General features: G+C 43.2%; 1 protein-coding gene across 2 annotated transcripts in view; it reads left to right on the top strand.

Annotated features, from left to right (window-relative positions):
• Positions 1-8476: 8476 nt before the first annotated feature.
• The window catches only part of TCP11L2 (t-complex 11 like 2), a 39301-nt gene continuing 29297 nt past the window's right edge, over positions 8477-18480 (top strand). For both annotated transcript variants that reach the window (XM_058568512.1, XM_058568511.1), the window contains exons 1-2: positions 8477-8647; positions 16922-17107. In XM_058568512.1, coding sequence (XP_058424495.1) covers positions 16951-17107 — 157 coding nt within the window. In that variant the 5' untranslated portion in view covers positions 8477-8647; positions 16922-16950. The remainder of the gene's footprint in view (positions 8648-16921; positions 17108-18480) is intronic.

Genomic DNA, 18480 nt, shown 5'->3' with positions numbered 1-18480 from the left:
TAAGGAGCATTTGAGGAACAGAGGTTTATATATCCTACCAAAAAAACATTTAAAGAAATCTTAGATTAAGATTACTGGGTTAGATCCAAAATTGGCTAATGTCATAGGGGCAATAAACAGTAATCCATGGGTTGTCTTTTCTATGGAACAGAAATAATTTCATGTGTAGTGGTAATGGACAAGAATCATCTGTGTTGTTATCAGCTTTCAATAAATGAACATCTACCTTTACAAAATTGTAAAATATCTGAACCGATAGTAAATAGTAAATCCAACAAAGGTACACAGTGCCAGACAGTCTGTTAATCCGTGAAAGGGTCTTCTGCTACGCTGCACTACACAGCATTATACTGAAACAACAGCTAGCAATCCCTTTCGACTATTTCTAAGTTTTTGGATAATGTTTGGAGAGATATCCATGTTTTGGGGTAATTGTTCTTAACATAATATAATGTTATATTATTATTATTACTTAATAATAATAATAATTACTAACATTATTGAGCACCAACTATGTCAGGCCCATGGTTAGACACATGCATTATCTCATGTTGCTTAATACTAAGAAGACGTTATTACTATTAGCCCATTCTTACAGATGAAATTGAAGCTTAGCTAAATTCACCCAGCCCAAATCACTCAGCTTATAAGTGACCAAACAGGGATTAGAAACCAGATCTGCCCGTTTGGCTCTATATCTGTGCTCTTAGCATTTGTCAGATAATAGTAAAATAGCCCATTTGTTTGTCTATATTCTCACTGGACTGTGATTCCATGAGGGCAAAGGTCATGGCTTCTTGCTCATTTATATTTTCCTTGTACCTACTGATATCCAGCACATAAGAAGCCCTCAATAAACTAATTCAGCGGTGCTTTTACAATTTTCTTTAAATTAAATTGAACATGTAAAAGCAGAGAATCATATTCCAATTCTAATACGTTTTCTATTAGCCCTTTCACCCCCTCTTGTAATTAAAAGTTCATTTATAGTCCTTATTTTCACCTTTTCTTCCCATAGGTAATAATGTTTAGAACAATGGTGGGGGTGAAGTATTTAACCAATATATTCTTTATTCATTTATAGAGTTATTTGTAAAATAAGTGTTTGTTGAGTTCCTCATATGTGCCAAGAACTGTACTAGAATTGTAAGAAGGGTTCCCCTACTAAAATGCAGCTTTATGAAAAGGAATTGTGCCTATCTCATTTAACTTTTTTTATCTCCAGCACCTGGCAAAGAGCCTACGCCATACTAGGCACTTATCAGAAGTTGCTAATTTAATGAATGAATAATTGTTGAATGAGGGATTATTGCAGACCCACGGCATTTTCTTGGGATAGTTCTTGAATGCCCCAAGTAGCAAATACCAATCTAGAATGTAATTCTCCTAATAAAACGCCATCAGATAAAACTTTTTAAAATGTAAATGATCCTTTCTTGCCCTTAATGAAATTTACTTTACTGGTTATCTGTTATTATTTCCCTTTCTTGCCCTTAATGAAATTTACTTTACTGGTTATCTGTTATTATTTCCCTGCTTTCTCTACCCTTCCCTTGCTCTGCTCTGTGTCTTTGGGGGCTGATCCCTGAAAACATTTCCCAGCCTCCCTGCCAACTGGCTTCATGGGTTGGCTAATGGGTGACCCTGGAGGGACATGGGAGGATGGGAAGAAGGAAGAAGATCCCACTCCTGTCCCTCCTTCTCCTCCCCTCTCTGCTCCTTGAGAAAACTCCTTCAGTAGTGGCTTATCTCCTCTGTGGTTCTACCTCCTACTCATCAGTCCCTCGTTCCACAGTCTCAGGGCCCACTGGGCAGTCCTGACTCCCAGGCCCCGGCTTTTGTCCCTTTGTTCCTTTAGCTCTAGGGATGGGAGTAGCTTCCCACTGATTCTGTTATCTGAGTTGTTTCACCATCCCATAATAGGACTTTTAGCTCTTCTCACCTCTATACAGTTTCTTCTCTTTATTGAATTCCGTCTATTGAACTATATGGAATAGATTCTTGTTTTCCAGAACGGGTCCTGACTTACTGGTCTATTGAGTAGAGAATGGCCATACTCACATTGATATGTCAATACAGGATGGTCTGTTAGGCTCTCTCATTAGCTAAATAAACGGCTCCTGTACCACCAACTTGTTGGATTCAAATTTGTTCCTTGGCAGAATTTTAAATTATCACATGTCACAGACCTTTAAGTTGCTCAGGACCAGCTGAAACTGTAAATATTAAATCAGTAAATAACAAGAGTATGATAATAGTAGCTATAGTTTATGGATCCATACAATGTATCCGGCACTCTGCTCAACTCTTTATATATATTATCCCTTTTAATTCTCCAACAAACTGTGGGGTAAGTACTTATTCTAGTCAAGGTTTTTAGTGGCCAATAATAGATACTTTGAACAGACATACTAGAATAGTCTTGGGTAGCTCCTGGAATCGAGAGGAAGGCTGTAAAACCAGGCTCGGAAAAGAACTAAAGGAAGCCAGGCATAGCTAAGATCATACCACAGGGATGATCTGCTCAGGACACCATGCGCTGGACACCACCACTGCAGGCTCTGTGAATCATCCCTATCTGCCCACAGTGGGCAGCATCTAATAGGACACGCTTAGGTCCCATGCCTACGGCCCAGCTGTCAGGGTCTGGGAAGAGAGAATGTCCTTCCCCCTTTCAGCTTCAGTAGTAAAGTGTTAATGCAATTACCCCATCACTCCCCACTTTGGCTTCTATAGTAAATAGTAATAATGGGACTACCATTTGGGGAGCTGGACCATCAAAATGACAAATGGCCCTCACAACATCATTATCCCCATTTTACACCTGTGAAGATAAGGGCATATGTACAGAGCAGTAGAACTTGGTTATGAGCTCTCCAGTCTGTCTGAATCCAAAGCATATCCTCCTTCCAACATACTACATTTGCTCTTTATATACAGTTAGTTTGTACCTTAATTCATTTGCTCTTTGAAAACTTTGATCTACATATACTTGTAAATTAAAAAAAATTTTTATAATCACAGTAACCTTCCTTGAAATAAAGAATTCGGCTTAAGCATTAAAATTCACTTGTACACAATTATGTTGTACCCAGCTTTTCAGGATTTGCCATTATGTACATGCAAGTGTACTTGTAACATGAACAACATCATGGCCAGGAATCCTTCTCAGGGAATCAGCCAGGAATGCCTTATTGCTCTTTACTCCAGGTTTTCTTATAGCAGAATTCTTTTTTTTTTTTCTCTGACCGCTTCACATATATATGAGAGAAGCATAAACAGCTTCATATTTTAGGAGAGTTGGCAGCATTCCATTCTCCTTGCTTTCTGGAAGGCATAGCCACCCCAGTTCCTGGTCCAAACACCCTTCTAGAGCAATGGAATGTAATTATAAATACCTCGGGCACTCAGTTGGTATAGTGCTGGTATGCTTGTTGACATGTTGTTATGGAAATGAAATAATTATGCCAATAGGCAATACTTTGCACGTGACACTGCGTGTCTGTGTGTGTGTGTGTGTGTGTGTGTGTGTGTGTGTGTGTGTAGAGAGAAGCCAGGAAATGAGGTCTGGTTTCTATTCTTGACTTGCCAATTCAGCGAGTCACTGAATATCCCTTTGGTCACTCATAAACCCTCAGGGCCCTAATATAATACCTTCCACCAGAACCCTCAGGAACTCAGCTAAAAGCTACTGTACATGCTTCTGAATGTTCAGGGCTCTCAATTTTTCATCCTCAAAAGGTAGTATAATTATTTAAGTCTGATACCACTTCGGGAAAGAACGCCTTTCCAGTTTATCATTAAAGGAAGGAAACCCTTAGAGGTCACAGATTGGGGCAAAATATGTTTTTAAAACGAAAGTAAATTCCATGCACTTTGACTGCCTAAGAATTGGCTTGAAGGGAACAACTTAAAAAGTAAAGATTAGTATTCTCCCACCCAGCATAATTTTGAGGGGACTTTGGCAAATCTATTCCTTTCTATAGTTTATATAAAAAGCTCCATCTGTTATTATGACTTTTAAAATATGAAGAAAAAGGAGATGGGAAAGTTATTTCTTGTGTAGTGTTAACAGCCCACCACCACTAAGGTATATGTAGGGGGACATACGATGTTAAGAGCAGTATCATTGTATGGCAGTGTGAAATTACATTAGTAACATATGAATGAACACATTCTCACTGTAAAAGAAATAAGACATTTGTACGTATATAGAATAAATCAGGAACATTTCCCTACCTGCTTCTTAAACAGTTTGGAGGATAACTTTTGAGTCCATTTCTATGTATCTCATACACACAGACTTCACATATGCACTCTCTAATGCAAGTTCTCTTTCAAGCATAAATGGTTATCACTGCATAACCATTGCTCTATAACTCATGTTTTTATGTTGAACACTCTATCTGAAGAGTCATATTTCTTAATCTTTTCCTCTATGTCTTCTGGGTTTTGCCTCTTATTTTAGAAGCTCTTCCCCCACCCCACTGGGTATTCCAATTGATTTTTAAAGTGAGGGCCTAAATGTTCACCCATGGCTGAACAGGACTATGAAGGCATTTAGAAAACGACTCCCTACTGGCCCAGAGGTGGGGGAAAGAGCATGACTGTCTTGGCTGGGGCTCTAAGCCATCACCTCTTTGGCCTCCCATAGGTGCTCCTTTGAGCTTCAACTCTTTTTGGCCCCTCCCACTTCCTGCCCAGCCTTGTCTTCACTGCTGGTCCTCACTCTTTTTTGCTTTCCAGGGGACAACAGTGGTTTCCAGGTAAGTGGAGAGGGCCCATGGAGGGTGAAGGGGGGATACTAAGAACGTTTTTCCTTTTAGTATGTGAGGGGTCAGGGTCTGGGGCTGTGTCCTGGGTGTGAGGGTACAGGCAATCGGAATGAGAAATAACCTCCAGTTTTATACTAATTCAGTTCAATGGAGTCAGGAGAAAAACTGGTTTTGGTGCTTTGGAAACTCGACCAAGCATCAGTGTTTTGATTAATGGTCAAAACCAGTCAACAATCTAGATCTGCCTTATCTTCAACACCAAAAGAAAAAGAATGACAAAATCTGACAAGAAGGTCTGGTTAAATTTTGAACATTCAGTAACCAATTATCTAATTTATATTAGCCAAATTATTTTTCTTCCTTCTACTTTCTACTGCCTACCCCTCACACCCCCTTTCTGCTTTTAGCCCTTCCTAACACCTTGAGATAGATGGGGGTAGAAAAAGAGATGGGATTCAATTTAATCAATTTTTCTACTTACAGTGGAGTCACATCTTATGTGAGGGGTTAGTTTCTAAAGAAAAAACCTAAGGTCAAAATCATGTGCACTCAAAATCATTCTTGAAATTTCCTTAAATGGGCTAGAAGACCTGGGATACACTCAGTTTTTTTGCCTGTAGCATTGAAACAATATATGTTTCTTCAACTGAGTACTAGATAAAATAATTGATTTGCATTTGGGGACAGGATAAGTGAAAATAAGCACCTTTAAACACGAGACACATTCTGGGTTGTGAGATCAGGACCAGCTACGTAATTTGCAAGGTTCAGGGCAGAATGAAAATGCAGGGCCCCTTGTTCAAAAATTAAGAATTTCAAGATGTTGGCAGCAGAACATTAAACCAAGTGTGAGGCCCTCTCAAGTGTAGGGTCTTGTGCAACTGCACAAGTTGTATGCTCATGAAGCCAGCCCTGGGAAAGAAGCTTGGAACGTAATGAGAAGCTCAGAAAATAATGAGAAGCTCAGAAACTGAGAACAACTCAGGAACAGAAGCCTCACCACTCCCAAAGAGAAAATAGCGGGCAAAATCACTGCCAGCGTGTAAATTATTCTGTTGTGTTTCCCACACCTTGTCCTATCTGAGTAGAATAGTAGAATTTACATTATGCTAGATCAGCACAGATACAACTCCACTATAAAAGTTAAATGGTTGAGAGGTTGCAAATCCGTATTAAAATTACATTTTTGGATTTTCTTATTTATTTCAAGGATTTACTGTAATTTAAAACTCAGGTTAAAGATGTGTAAAAAGAAAAGAAGTGTTTATATTTCTTTACCGAGCAAAAATTTTGATCTGCCCATAGTCATCTGCCAAAGGCAATAGATCAAAATTAGTCTATTGTGTAATTTTTACGGGGAAAACAGACTGTATTACCATGAGTTCCCTAACTGGTTCAAAAAAGGAAAGTTAGAAAAATTAGGTGTCACAATACGTCCTATTCAAATAAAAAGCTAATTATTTTACTTACTAAAGAGGTTGTCTTTTCATATATTTTTTTCAGAAGGTCATGAACCTAATCTGAGCAAGAAGGATTTTACTCTGACTGCCTGAGCTCTCTGAGCAAGAATGTGAGACAAGGTTCGTTTTTTAAGGGAACTGTCTAATATTTTATAGCACCATATTTTTTCAAAGTGCTTTTATATACAAGCCAGGCTGAGGGCGGTTGGTCAGGTAATTGACCAAAAGGTTTCCAGATAGCAAGTTATTTTACGTCAAAGTAACAGAAGATTGTGCTTCCAAGATATTTTCTTTCCCTGGCTTGGGTCTCTGATGTTACCCCACCTCTTCCATCTCAAGGTTCTCACCACAGCGCAAGCTGAAACTTGACACATCTGCTTTGACAAAAATTGCTTCCTTGTGCTTTGAGAGTTACATATTTGAGCTTCAAAATAAGTGCCATGCCTAGGGTCAGGCAGCTGGTCACCCAGGTAGACCGGACAACTCTCCTGACTCATGCTCACCTGCTCCAAGTTATAGCGCAAAAACAATACTTAACAAGCTCCTACAACGCTTAAAAAGGAAGCAAAGCTGCAATGTGTCACTGTCACAGTGTCCAGAAGTTTGGGGGATATTTTTGGTTAGTCTTTCTATGGTGGAGTTTTCAGGGTGGTGATGGCAGTTGTGTGGTGGTTGTTATTTGGCAAGAATTGAAATTGGAGGCTTCTGTCATCCTGACTGCTGATTCCAACAAATGATATAAACAAGGGCAGGTTCATAGGAAAGAAGCTGGGTGGCAACAGCATTTTCTTTTCAATCTCTTGATCTGTATATTTTAGGAAAAAGGAGAGAGTGGCATAAGGACACACAAATACAAATTTATACGGATCACCGGCTAAGTTTGTTCAGAGTAGTTTGCCAAATACTTTCAATAACTAACACTGAGTGCTTACTGTGTGCAGCACTAAGCACTTCACATACTTTGTCTCATTTCATCCTCACAATAACCCAATGAGATAGTTATCATTGTTATCATCTCATGGGTAGTAAATGACAGAGCCAGGGTTTGAACTCAAGATGAGTCCACGTTGTAACACTGCATTATTCCATCTAGGTAAGTGGCTTTCTACTCTCCTTTAAAATGTTGCCTGTCTGGTTTTTTTCTTGAACCAATTTTGCCTCCATAATCCAGACATAATTTCATCACTAAACAGAAATACTTCAGCCTACACAAAATTCACTTACAACCCTGCATGAAACTATCTCCCAAGTAATACCAACTCACACCTGGCAGAAGATACAGTGGTTTTCATGTGCGCGGTTGGAGGAAGGGTGTTTCTGTACACCCGAAGCACGTCCACAAGAGCTGAACAGTAGTTCCTGACCGCACAGAGCCCATCCTGGGACTGCTTATTTACATTAACCAGTGTCGAAACTTCTCCTGGAGATAGGTGCTGCCAAGAACCCTAGAGGAAGTAAGATGCGTTATCTTTTCCATGCACACGAAGTTTACTTCTTCAGAGAGCCCGACTGGGTGTAACTCCCAGTAGCTAATCGTCCCGCCCAGCCACATGCAAATCTGGACTCGTGTTTATGTGGAGGTGCAGATACAAACGTCCGTGACACGGTTGGTTGCTGACGTGCGTGGGAACGCACTTGCCACGTTGTCGGTTGGGCTGTCTCTGGATGCGTGGACGGTGTGATGGTGGGCACCCAATTTGGATCGCCCCGTCTAGATGAGGGGTGTTCGGGTAGTAAAAGTTCCACTCAGGGCCGGGAAGCTTGCAGCATTGTCCACGCTGATGCGGGCCGGCAGCCCAGGGAGGTCAGTCCAGCGACCCAAGAGCGGATCCGCCGGCGGCTTCGCCCCTCCCCCAGCGGCCCCACTCGGCCCCGCCCCCCAGCTCCCCGACAGGCCCCGCCTCCAACGCCGGGTGCTCCGGGCGGCACTGCTGCCCCAGTTCCGTAAACACTTCTCTCCCCGCCCCTAGCAGTCCCCGGACCGCACCACTCGCAGATCGCGGGGGGGGGGACGTTCCCTCTCGCATCCCAAACACCTTCAATCTAAGCTCTCCTTGGTCTCTTTCATCCAAACGTGAGAGAAAATTTGCTGAAATAGATCAAATCTCTCAGAACTCTGCTGTCGGAACCTGAAGTGCCCCGGATTTCCCTCTCTCCCCCGTGTCGTCTTCCCCCCGCTCGCCGGTTGTGTTATGGCCACGCCGTGGCTGCCTCTCTAGCGTCCCTCCTGGCCCTTTAAATACCGCGTGGGGAGACAGGGAGGCTTGGGGTTGTCGGACTCGTGAGTTTTCGAGGTGTTTTTGCTGTGCTCGGTGAGGGGACACCCAGAGACACACACACACACCCCCCCCCGACCCCCCGATCGGGCTCACTCAGTCGCATTCTCCTCCGCCTGTCTCCGCATCGGACGCGGTGCGTATCCATCCCGGGGAAGGGGGTCGCGGGCTCTGAGGTGATGGGCCTGGGCTGGCGGAGGGGGACACCTGGCTCCAGGGCAGCCCGAGGGCCTCCCCTGCCCACCTCGGAACTCAGTCCTGCGACGCCGGGGCCGGGAACTGTGGAGCTCCTCTTCTTGGTCCCCCCAGTCTCCTTGTTTGACCTCGAACCGCCGTCCCGCGTGGGAGCGGGGCGTGTGTCAGGGTGGCCGCGGGCTTCGGGCCCCGGAGGCGGCGGGGTCGCTGCCGCTTGGCCGCGGTTTACATCCCGCTGGGCCCGTGCCAGCGACCGCGCTGCGAGCGGGCTTCCCACCATCCGGGCTCCGAGAGGGGGCACCCTCTCGCCTGCGACCCCCAGCCGGGCCGGGATGGGCGAACCGAGCCGCGGTGAGGGCGGGCGGGGCCCGAAGCGTGTGTTTGGGGTTTGTTGCCGGGGTTTCCCTGGCGCTCGGCTCGGCCTCGGCGGTGCCCTCCCTCAGGGTTTGTTTTGACAGGAAACGTGCTGCTGGAGGGGAGGGGCGGCCGTGAGGACGTGGGCGAGGGGTGTGCAGACTCCCGGTGCGTCCCCTCGACCTTACCCTCGGTTAGGGGGAAGAGGCGGGAAATGGCAGTCAGGCTCGGGCTCGAACCCTTGGCCTCGAAGGGATGGCTTGTGCTTCCCAAAGCTGGGGACTCTGGGTGGCACCACTGGGGGTAACAGCAGTGATTCGAGTTGGCAGGTGGACGAACATGGTTATGTTTTTGTTAGTATTAGGAAAAACTTCCATTCAACGAGCGATTTCACAATGATATAAAGTTTCCTTTTAAAATAAATGTATTTAAAGGCAAAAATCTTGTTAAGATCAAGAGAACTGATTGATAGAGTATAGGTGAGGATGGGGACATGGAAACAGGCATGATGAGTGGTACTCAGATGACTGACGTTTGGGAAATATCGTCTTAGATGGTTGTCCTATTACTTTAACCTTGAAGAAACTAGATAAGTTGTCCTTGTCCCCAGTGGGCTCCTCAGCCCCCAAGATCCCTGTGGTCCCATGGTCTCCAGCCAGGTCAGAGACCTTGCTCCTTGCTACCTGCCAACCATAATGAGGTTACTGCAGTGGTTCCCACTTTAGGAGGCTCCCTGCCTGCCTTTTCCTCTTGCTTCCAGGGATTTCATACATCCTCCTGGCAGCACGTGGAGGTTGCCTGACTTGAAGTGGCCCAGGGCTGAGGATACCCAGTCATCTGTGGAAGCACCTTCAATGCTAATTTGTGAGGGGTTGAGGGCCCCAGAGGGGGAAGCACAGGTACTAAAACAAGCCAGCCAGGGATAAAGTGTTTTCAAGTGTGAAAAGTGCCTAGAAATCCTTCTCCCTGGTGCTGTAATGTTATGTGTAGCGCGAACATCTGCTTTTTAAGACAATGCCTGACTTGTTGGATTTTATCTAGCTCTTTGTTGGCTCTAATTTGATGAAGACCAGTATTCTCTAGCTGAATGGAGCAGGCACCTACCTCTCTGCTCTGTGGTTTTTGCTTTGTTTGGTTTTGTTTTTGCTTTGCTGCATATGATTAACTTTTTAACGCCGCTGTTCGGGACTGGTTCTAAAGCAGCATTTTGCAGAAGATGGAGATTTTCCACACCATTTGCAATTTTTTCTTCAGAGCCCAGTCTTATTCCTCTGTCTCCTTCCCCTTTGCTACACATGTGGGAATGCTTGTCCTTGCACCTGACCTTGATCTGGTCTTCAAGGATGATACCACTAGATGTTTCTTGACATTTCTGTTTTCCATGACCTAACCTTAACTAGATGGGTTCCATTCCTCAGGACACTGCTGGATAATATGAATAATTCACTTCAGAATGTTTGTGACTCATACTAGTTGTAAGCAGTTAACCCTTTTGATAATATTTGGGTTTTAACTAGGGATTTTGCAGTGCTTAAAGAATGGCTCCCAGATAGAGGATTTTCAGTCACTCTAGTGGGGTGGATGAGAATTATTTTGAACAATAGACTCTTTCAGTGATGCTGTTCGTGGTATAGCACTTGAGCAGCCACCCGGGGGTGAGGTCAGCTTGCTACCACATGTGCAGGTGTCCATGTGGTGATGCATAGATCGATTTGGCAGAATGGAAGTGGAAAGAATGAGCAGCACACCACATGTTCTCCAGCCATCCTAGAGTGGTAGAAAGCATGGACTTTAGGGAGCCACTGCCTGGATTTGAGTTGTGCCTCTGTTGGTGCTGTGAACCCTTGGGCAAGAAATTTAACCTCTGTGAGCCTCAGGTTCTTATCTATAAAATGGGGATAATAACAATGCCTTAACTAATAAGGTTATAATGAAGATTCAAGGAGATAAAATATTTAAAGCTCTTATGATGGGAGCTGGGTCATAATAAGCACTCAATAACTATTAGCTCTAATTGTTAATGTTTGCTGTCATTGAGCTTTAGGATGGTGGAAAGACACAATGTAAACATTTCTTTAAGCTCTGGAACTGCGAATCTTTTCTGATTGGAATTATTGGTGCCTTGGAAATGTGTTGAGGTAGGCAATGGGAATAGGAGCTCTTTCCTGCAAGCAGCTTAAAATGTGGTGGGGATATAGCTATGCAGACAGCAACTATAGTACTTTAAGTGACTGCATAATAAGAACATGAGCAAAGTGAGTGAGATAAAAGAGAAGGGAAACCCAAGTTGTCCTATGAATAGGAGTATAGCTTAACTTGTTCATCAGTGATACCCGTTGAGCTCTCGCCCCATCCCAGGTAGTGTTCTAAGCTCTGGATGACTCGTTTAGATGGAGTGAGTGGGGATATCAGGGAAGGTCACTTTGAAGTTGTAACATTTAATTTCAAATCTGAATGACAACAAGGAGCCAATCACATGAAGATCAGAGAGAAGACATCTCAGGGGAGGAGAACAGCAGGTGCAAGTGCTCCAAAGTAGGAAGTTTGGCATGTCTGAGGAACCCAAAGAAGCCCTTTGTGTCTGGAGCATGAAGGGTTAGGGGGAGAGTGGTGCAGGTGAGGTGGGCAGTGGCCGTTCACAGAGGGATTATTACCACTGCCAGGAGTGGCCAGGCCACTGCTATAAGCCAGGAGACTTCCTAGGAAAAGGAAAACCACTCAGAAATGAACTCTTACGAGGGATAATTTATTTTGCCTCTTCTGAAGGGCTCTGGCCTATTTCCTGTTTATTCTCCAGGCACTGCTCAAGAAGGACATTGGGACAAGTTTGAGTGTCTGGAAGAGCTTTTGTAATAGAGAGATGTCTACGTTATTGCAGTGGTGGGAAAATTCTAAATCTAAAAACTTCAGAAGACTGGACTATTCTGAATTAGACTTGAAGTTTCAGTTTGTTACTTCTTCTCTTTTAACTTTCTGGTTGGAAATAATTTCAAACTTACCAAAAAAAGTTGAAAAACAGTACCAAGAACTCTCTGTTGTCTACCTTTTACTCATATTTACCTATTAACATTTTGCTCCATATGCTTTATTTTCTCTTTTTCTCTCATTTGAATCATTTGAGAGAAAGTTGCATATGTCATGGTCCTTTGTTCCTAAATACATAATCATAGTACATTTATCAACTTCAGTAAATTTAACATTGTAATATCGACAATAGAGTCACATATTATAACAATGTTGTCAACTGACCCGATAATGTCCATTATAGCATGTTTTTCCTCTGGTACAGGATCCAGTCAAGGAGCATCTGTTGCACTCGGTTGTGAAGTCTCTTTTCATTTGAGACATATCCTCTGTCTGTCTTTGTTTTTATGACATTGACATTTTTGGAATTCATCACTTCTTTTAGTAAGAATAAAATAGTTGACAATCTGTCAAGCATTTAGTAGGGGCTTAGGTACTTGACATAGACTATTTCAAAATTAATCTTCATAACAATTCTATAAGGTAGATACTATTATCGTCCCCAATTTATAAATGGCACGTTCTCCGTCTTCAGTCAGTAAATATCAAGAGTCGGGATCAAGAACCCAGTCCACCTGGCTCCAGAGCCAGTGTCCTTACTGCTTTAGTGACATGCGCATTGTCACTGGTGGATCTTTGCAGTCCTGAACCAAATCAGGGCCATTGGCAAATAGGGTTTGCTGCAGGAAGGAAATAAGGACGTAAAGTCAGTAATTTGGACACAGGCTGAGGAATTACTAACAAACTAAAAGCCCATCTCCCCTCCATCTGTGGTGGAACACAGGACTAGCCCCTTCAGGTCTTTGTACCCATTCACTCCTCTCTAAAATGTCAGTGGTCGTACCGCCATTCATTTGTCCATTCGTTCATCCAACAATATTTTAAGTGTCTGCTACCTCTCAGTCATTGACCTTGGAAGGAATGACATAATGTTGCATTTATTATTATAAAATATGAAACAGTACAGTGAAAAATGTGATTATTCTCTTTGAATAGTGACCCACTGTAGTGTTGGAGGTTTTGCTTGCAGTTATCATCTGTCTTCACCTTGACTTCACCTTTGGCCAGTGAGAAAATCCTCCAGGTAGGATGAGATGTAGTGTTCCTGAAAAGTTGTTTGGTTTGCTTGTGAGTTGCAATGGTGAAGGTTAGGTAGATCTAAGTTTGTTAGTATGACAAGCATTACCTTTCTTAAAGAAACAGCCTGTTTTCATTATCACTATTCTAAGAGAGAATCCAAAATAGTTTTAAAAGCAGTCTCATTACCCTCAGTGCCTTTTGAGTCAGGTAGCTTTGTCCCCAGATGACATATGTGGAAACCCAAGACCAAAAAGGGAAGACTAGGTGTGAAGGAACTTGCAGAAGACTATTTACACTGTGATGGTCCATTTACTTTTGGTTTTTGTATTTCAAACAAGTCCAAGAGTTCTGTCCAGGTTCACTACCAGTCTTGTTTATCTATGGGAGAACATGCTTTTATCATCATGGGATAAAACAGTTCTTCCTTCCAGAGTTTTTAATGCCTGAAATGATGATGATGACAACAACAAAAGCAAATAATACTAATAATAGCAAACACCCGTAACCTGTTTACTCAGTGTCAGACACTGTTCCAAGCACTCTACACGTATTGACTAAATGAAATCTCATACCAACCTATGAGTTAGGTATTATTAATATGACTATGTGAAGAAACAGGCAGTTTCTTAATAGAGTAGTAATGGGCATTTTGGCTTCAAAGAAAAGTTTCTGCTTAGATCCACTAAAGCCCAGTTGTAACATGGAGTCTTTTATCAACTAAACAAGTGTCTAGACATTTTGAAGCTTTTAAATTTTCTGTTGCCTCCCCTACACCAGAAACTCTACTTCCAGTGAATTGTTGAAAGAAAGCGTAGTTGCATGTTATTAAGCATGCCTGCCATGAGCACATTTAATTTCTCAGAACTTATAGTGATGTGTCATGGAACTCTGGGTTTATGGCATTTTAGCAATTCCTAGCTGAAAGGCACCTTATAACTGGCCCAACCTGCTCAGAAAAACAAGGTGAAGAGAGCAGATGTGATGTGCATAAAGTCAGGCAGCAAATTAATGATAGACCCGGGCCTCAAACCCTGCACTTGTAGCTCCTAACTCAGATCTTTTTATTTTTTAAATCTTTGTACTTTGCTGCCTTGTTGAACACAAGAAACCTATGAAATGTGCTATTCAGCTGGAGTAGAAAAATGAAATGGACAGTTACAGCTATTAACCTCGTTCATAAATTCCAATGGATGAAAGCTGTTATTCACCTTTACTTGGAAAAACAGCCAAAGTGAAGAGAAATTAAGAGCAGAGCATACATAGCACAGTTGTTACAGTGAGATGACTGAAAACAATAAAAATAATAAAGTGGTAACAGAGTTTGATATTCAGATAAGAGTGTGACAGGACCAGGGAGTACTGAGTCTTAAGCCTAACAAGGTAGGTTCACGTGGCAGGTTCTCTGCTCCAGGACTTGAACTTGGGCAGTGCCAGGCCTGTAAATGTGTAGTGATATCAGTTTGCAAATGTTCTGGTTGAAGCCGTACCAAATGGGAGTCAGTGATTCCAATTCAGCTGACACCAAATGAATACTTGTCATGTACTTGACGCTGGTGGTGGAAGAGACACAGTCCCTGCCTTATTAAGGAGAGTCGGAAGAAGCTAGGGGAGGAAAATGGCTGTACAAGGAATGAAGCACTGTCATGGAGATACAGAAGGTGTGCTGCAGGTGTACAAAGAAGAGTGCCGTTAGCTCTGGCCAGAGGGTAGAGGGAAGGCTTCCTGGAGAAGGTAGCATTTTCAAGAAATGCCACCAATGAGAAGTAAAATGTTGGCAAAGAGAGAGAAAGCTAGAGGGAAGGGCAAGCATTCCATTTAGAATTTGGGGTTTGGTGGAAGTGAAAGGGTTAGAACAGACTCTTTTCTTCTGTCCTCTGTCCCCTTCCCCTGCAGCGGATAGGAGTTAAAGCTCAAGTCGAATCTAGTGTGCATGGGGTAAAGGAAGTTATTTCACCACTGAGGGTGCAGGGGTTCAGGGCTGTTTTATAGCCTGTGTTCTCTTGGCCTTGGGACTCGAGGATAAGGTGAATGTTTCTACATGGGAGCTTCCTGGCAGCTATACTCCACGCCTCGCCCTTCGGTCTGCAGAGGGAGACTCCCAGTTAGTGGTTTTCTGTTTGCGAAAGTGGTGGGCCAAGCAGGGGTGCATTTCTATGAGTGGCAGGACTGAAGAAGGTTGTTTAGATGAGGCCAAGTGCAAATGCCCTTGGGCTGTTGACCCTTAATAAGTCCCTCTCAGGCCCATCCTTGTCCCTGTCACCACCCAAGGGATAAAAAATGGCACTATTTCTCTCAACAAAGGCTAGATTCACCGTTAGTCCTAGCCCTGCCTCTCCTTTCTCGTGCTTCCTCAGCAATGCCTTGTTTTCCTTTTTCTTGTCTTCTAGCCTCTAGTACATATAGTTTTTGGTAACTTGACTTGAGAGCCATGAGAGTAGGGCCCTGCCTATTTTGTTCACTGTTACTTTTCCCTGTTCCTGGTGCACAGTAGGCACTCAATAAATGTGAACGGAGTCATTGAAGAAACTGCAGACATTTCCAGGCATACTACTGGTAGTTGTGGTTTCACGTTCTGGCAGCTTTAAAAGCTCTGTGTACCTCATTGCGTGGCTGGTTCAGGTGGTAAGAGACTCAGTGAACCCTTACTATCATTGCTGTCCATTCAGGATTTGAGGTGCCTTTCTCCTCGGGCCCAGGTTTCCCCTCAGTGTCAGCTAACACCACGCTCATATCACGGCCAGCTCCCTCACGGGCCTGGCTGAGGCTCCTGGGCTCACGCCTGGGCATCCTGTGCGCCCAGGATCTCCTTTCTAGGGGGTGACTGGGCCCAACTGCCCTGCCCTTCCCAAGGAGGTAATGTCCCAGAAACAGCACTGGGTGTGGAGCCAAGGGACTGGTTTTATGGCATAGTAGGTCCCCTTGTCCCTTGGAGTCCCGTCCATGTCCCCATCCCCCCTCGCACCCCACTCCTCGCCGTGAATCAGGATCTTTTGTGCCTGTTTGTTCATCAGGTGGTGGTGGGTACTTTGTAAATTGTCAAGTACAAACCAGTATCAGCCCTTACTCTTCATATCATGCCTGTTGATGGGAAAATGGAGAAGAACCTAAAGACTTGCCAGCCAGAGATTTTAATTAGCCATCTCCTTTCCTCAAGAGGCTTACAGAGAACTAAAGAGGCTGATTTCAAAAATATTTAAAACAAAGACATCAGAACAATAATAATAGCTAACATTTGAGTTCTGTGCTAAGCATGTTAATAAGAATAATCCTATTTAATCTTCAAGCAACCCTATGAAGTTAGTCTTTCAGCCCAGTTTTACTGATGAGGGAGGTGGTTCAGTGACTTCCCTAAGGTCACATGACAAAAGACAGAAGGAGCTTCTATCCGAGGCAGTCTGACCCCAGAGCCTCACACTCTTGCTCTTACCTTCCCATGTTTTGGCAACCCAGGAGGAGAGAGACAGTGTGCTCTGCATATTTTTTTTTAAAGGATCTGTTATTGCTGACAGCTGCTCCCTGTTCACATTGAGTGTGTCCTGAGTAAGCTCACACCTGTGGCTGTGGAATCCCTCTTCTGGAAGGCAGGCTTGAAGGCCTAGTGATAGTCCGGCCGGGGTGCTATAGGAAGGACGAGATAATCTTCTAGGGGCTCTCCACTGCAGTGACATGTGCAGGCATGGCTGTCTACACTGGAAGAAGCATCTGTGCCTCCAGTGGAAGGACAGAATATTGACACAGGGTCTGTTTGTCTATGCAGGTGCTTTACCCACACTCAAGTGACGCAAAATGCCCTTCAATGGCGAGAAGCAGTGTGTGGGCGAGGACCAGCCAAGCGATTCAGACTCTTCCCGGTTTTCCGAAAGCACAGCTTCACTCAGTGACTATGAGTGCTCCAGGCAGAGCTTTACAAGTGACTCCTCCAGCAAATCCAGCTCTCCTGCTTGTAAGCTGACTGGGGACCAGGGGCTGGGGGGTGGGAGTGGTTCTAGATATATGTTAGATTTTAAGACTCATACATGAGTGAGAGCAAAGTACCGACTTCCCCCTCCTTTCTAGATGTACCGGAATAGAACTGCAAAGGCAGGAATAAATAGCCACTAAACTTTATTTTCATCATGGACTCTGATCTACTTTGGTATGACTGTACGTCAGGTCCTGCAGCCCCTTCTGTCTTCTCTCTCAAGTAGTGGAAAGCCACTCTGTCTTGAGATCACTTCTTGGGCCGCAAGCAAGGATAAATTCAAATTGGTCTTTTCTTATCATTTCTGATTTACATGGAAGGAAACTTGCCCCAATTCAAGGGTCAGGCAGGAAGTGAAATAATCTAAAGGGTTTCCTGCCGATTTCAAAAACTGTTGTGCAAATCACCCCAGAAAAGTGCCCACAAGAATTACTACACTAGGGGTGTGAGGAAGAGTTAAAAGAGTGGCCATGGTGAAGGGAGACGATTTTTTCCTTTTTTTGTGTGTGGAACCTAGAGATGTGTAAAGTAGGTGTCTTTGCCTTTTTTTTTTTTAGCTTTTCAATTGGCATTTTGTATAGGAAATATAACCCTTAAACTGACAAAGCAAATGCAGAAAGAAGCAACTGTTGTTTAATATGATCAAATACCCACTTCAAAAGAGTTTTTTCCTGTTTATTTTAAATGTATACATTCTCTTTTTTAACATTTGGAAAGTACATAAGTAAAAGAAAAGAAAATATTGCCTATAATATCACCCAAAGACAACAGCTGGCGGCACTTTGTGTATATATGTGTAGACTCTTTTCACTTAGTATTGTAACTAAAACATTTACTCATGGTAATATATTTTTAAAACATTGTTTTTATGACTACCTACTACTTCATCAAGTGAACATACCATAATTTATTTAACTATTGGTTTGTCATTGGACGTTTAGTTCGTTTCCATTTTTTTGCTGTTACAAATAGTGCTTTATGAACATCTTGGTGCATAAAGCCTTTCTAGGAATTCCTTTGGATTATTGGACCAACGGGTGCAGACATTTTTAAGGAGAATCTTAATGACACAGAGAGTTAGGAAAAGAATTTACTAGAAGTCACCCAGCGTTCTGTGCTTTTTCTCACTCTTTATGCTATATATAGAGTTGATGCCTCTAGCAGGGTACCTAGGCATCCTGATGAAAGGTTTTACTAATTCTGTGTATTACCATTCTCCTCCCCCTCCCCTTCCTCCCCTTCCTCCTCTTCCTCTTCTTCTTCTTCTTTTTAAAATTATTTTAGGTAGCAAAGTATTGCCAGTCAGTATGGTTGTTTGTAGTAATGATTTTTAATTAACAGATGCTAAGAGTTCC

This window comes from Diceros bicornis, chromosome 25 (assembly GCF_020826845.1).
Source record: "Diceros bicornis minor isolate mBicDic1 chromosome 25, mDicBic1.mat.cur, whole genome shotgun sequence".
NCBI classification, from domain to species: Eukaryota; Metazoa; Chordata; class Mammalia; order Perissodactyla; family Rhinocerotidae; genus Diceros; species Diceros bicornis.
This window is presented reverse-complemented; position numbering and strand designations above follow the sequence as displayed.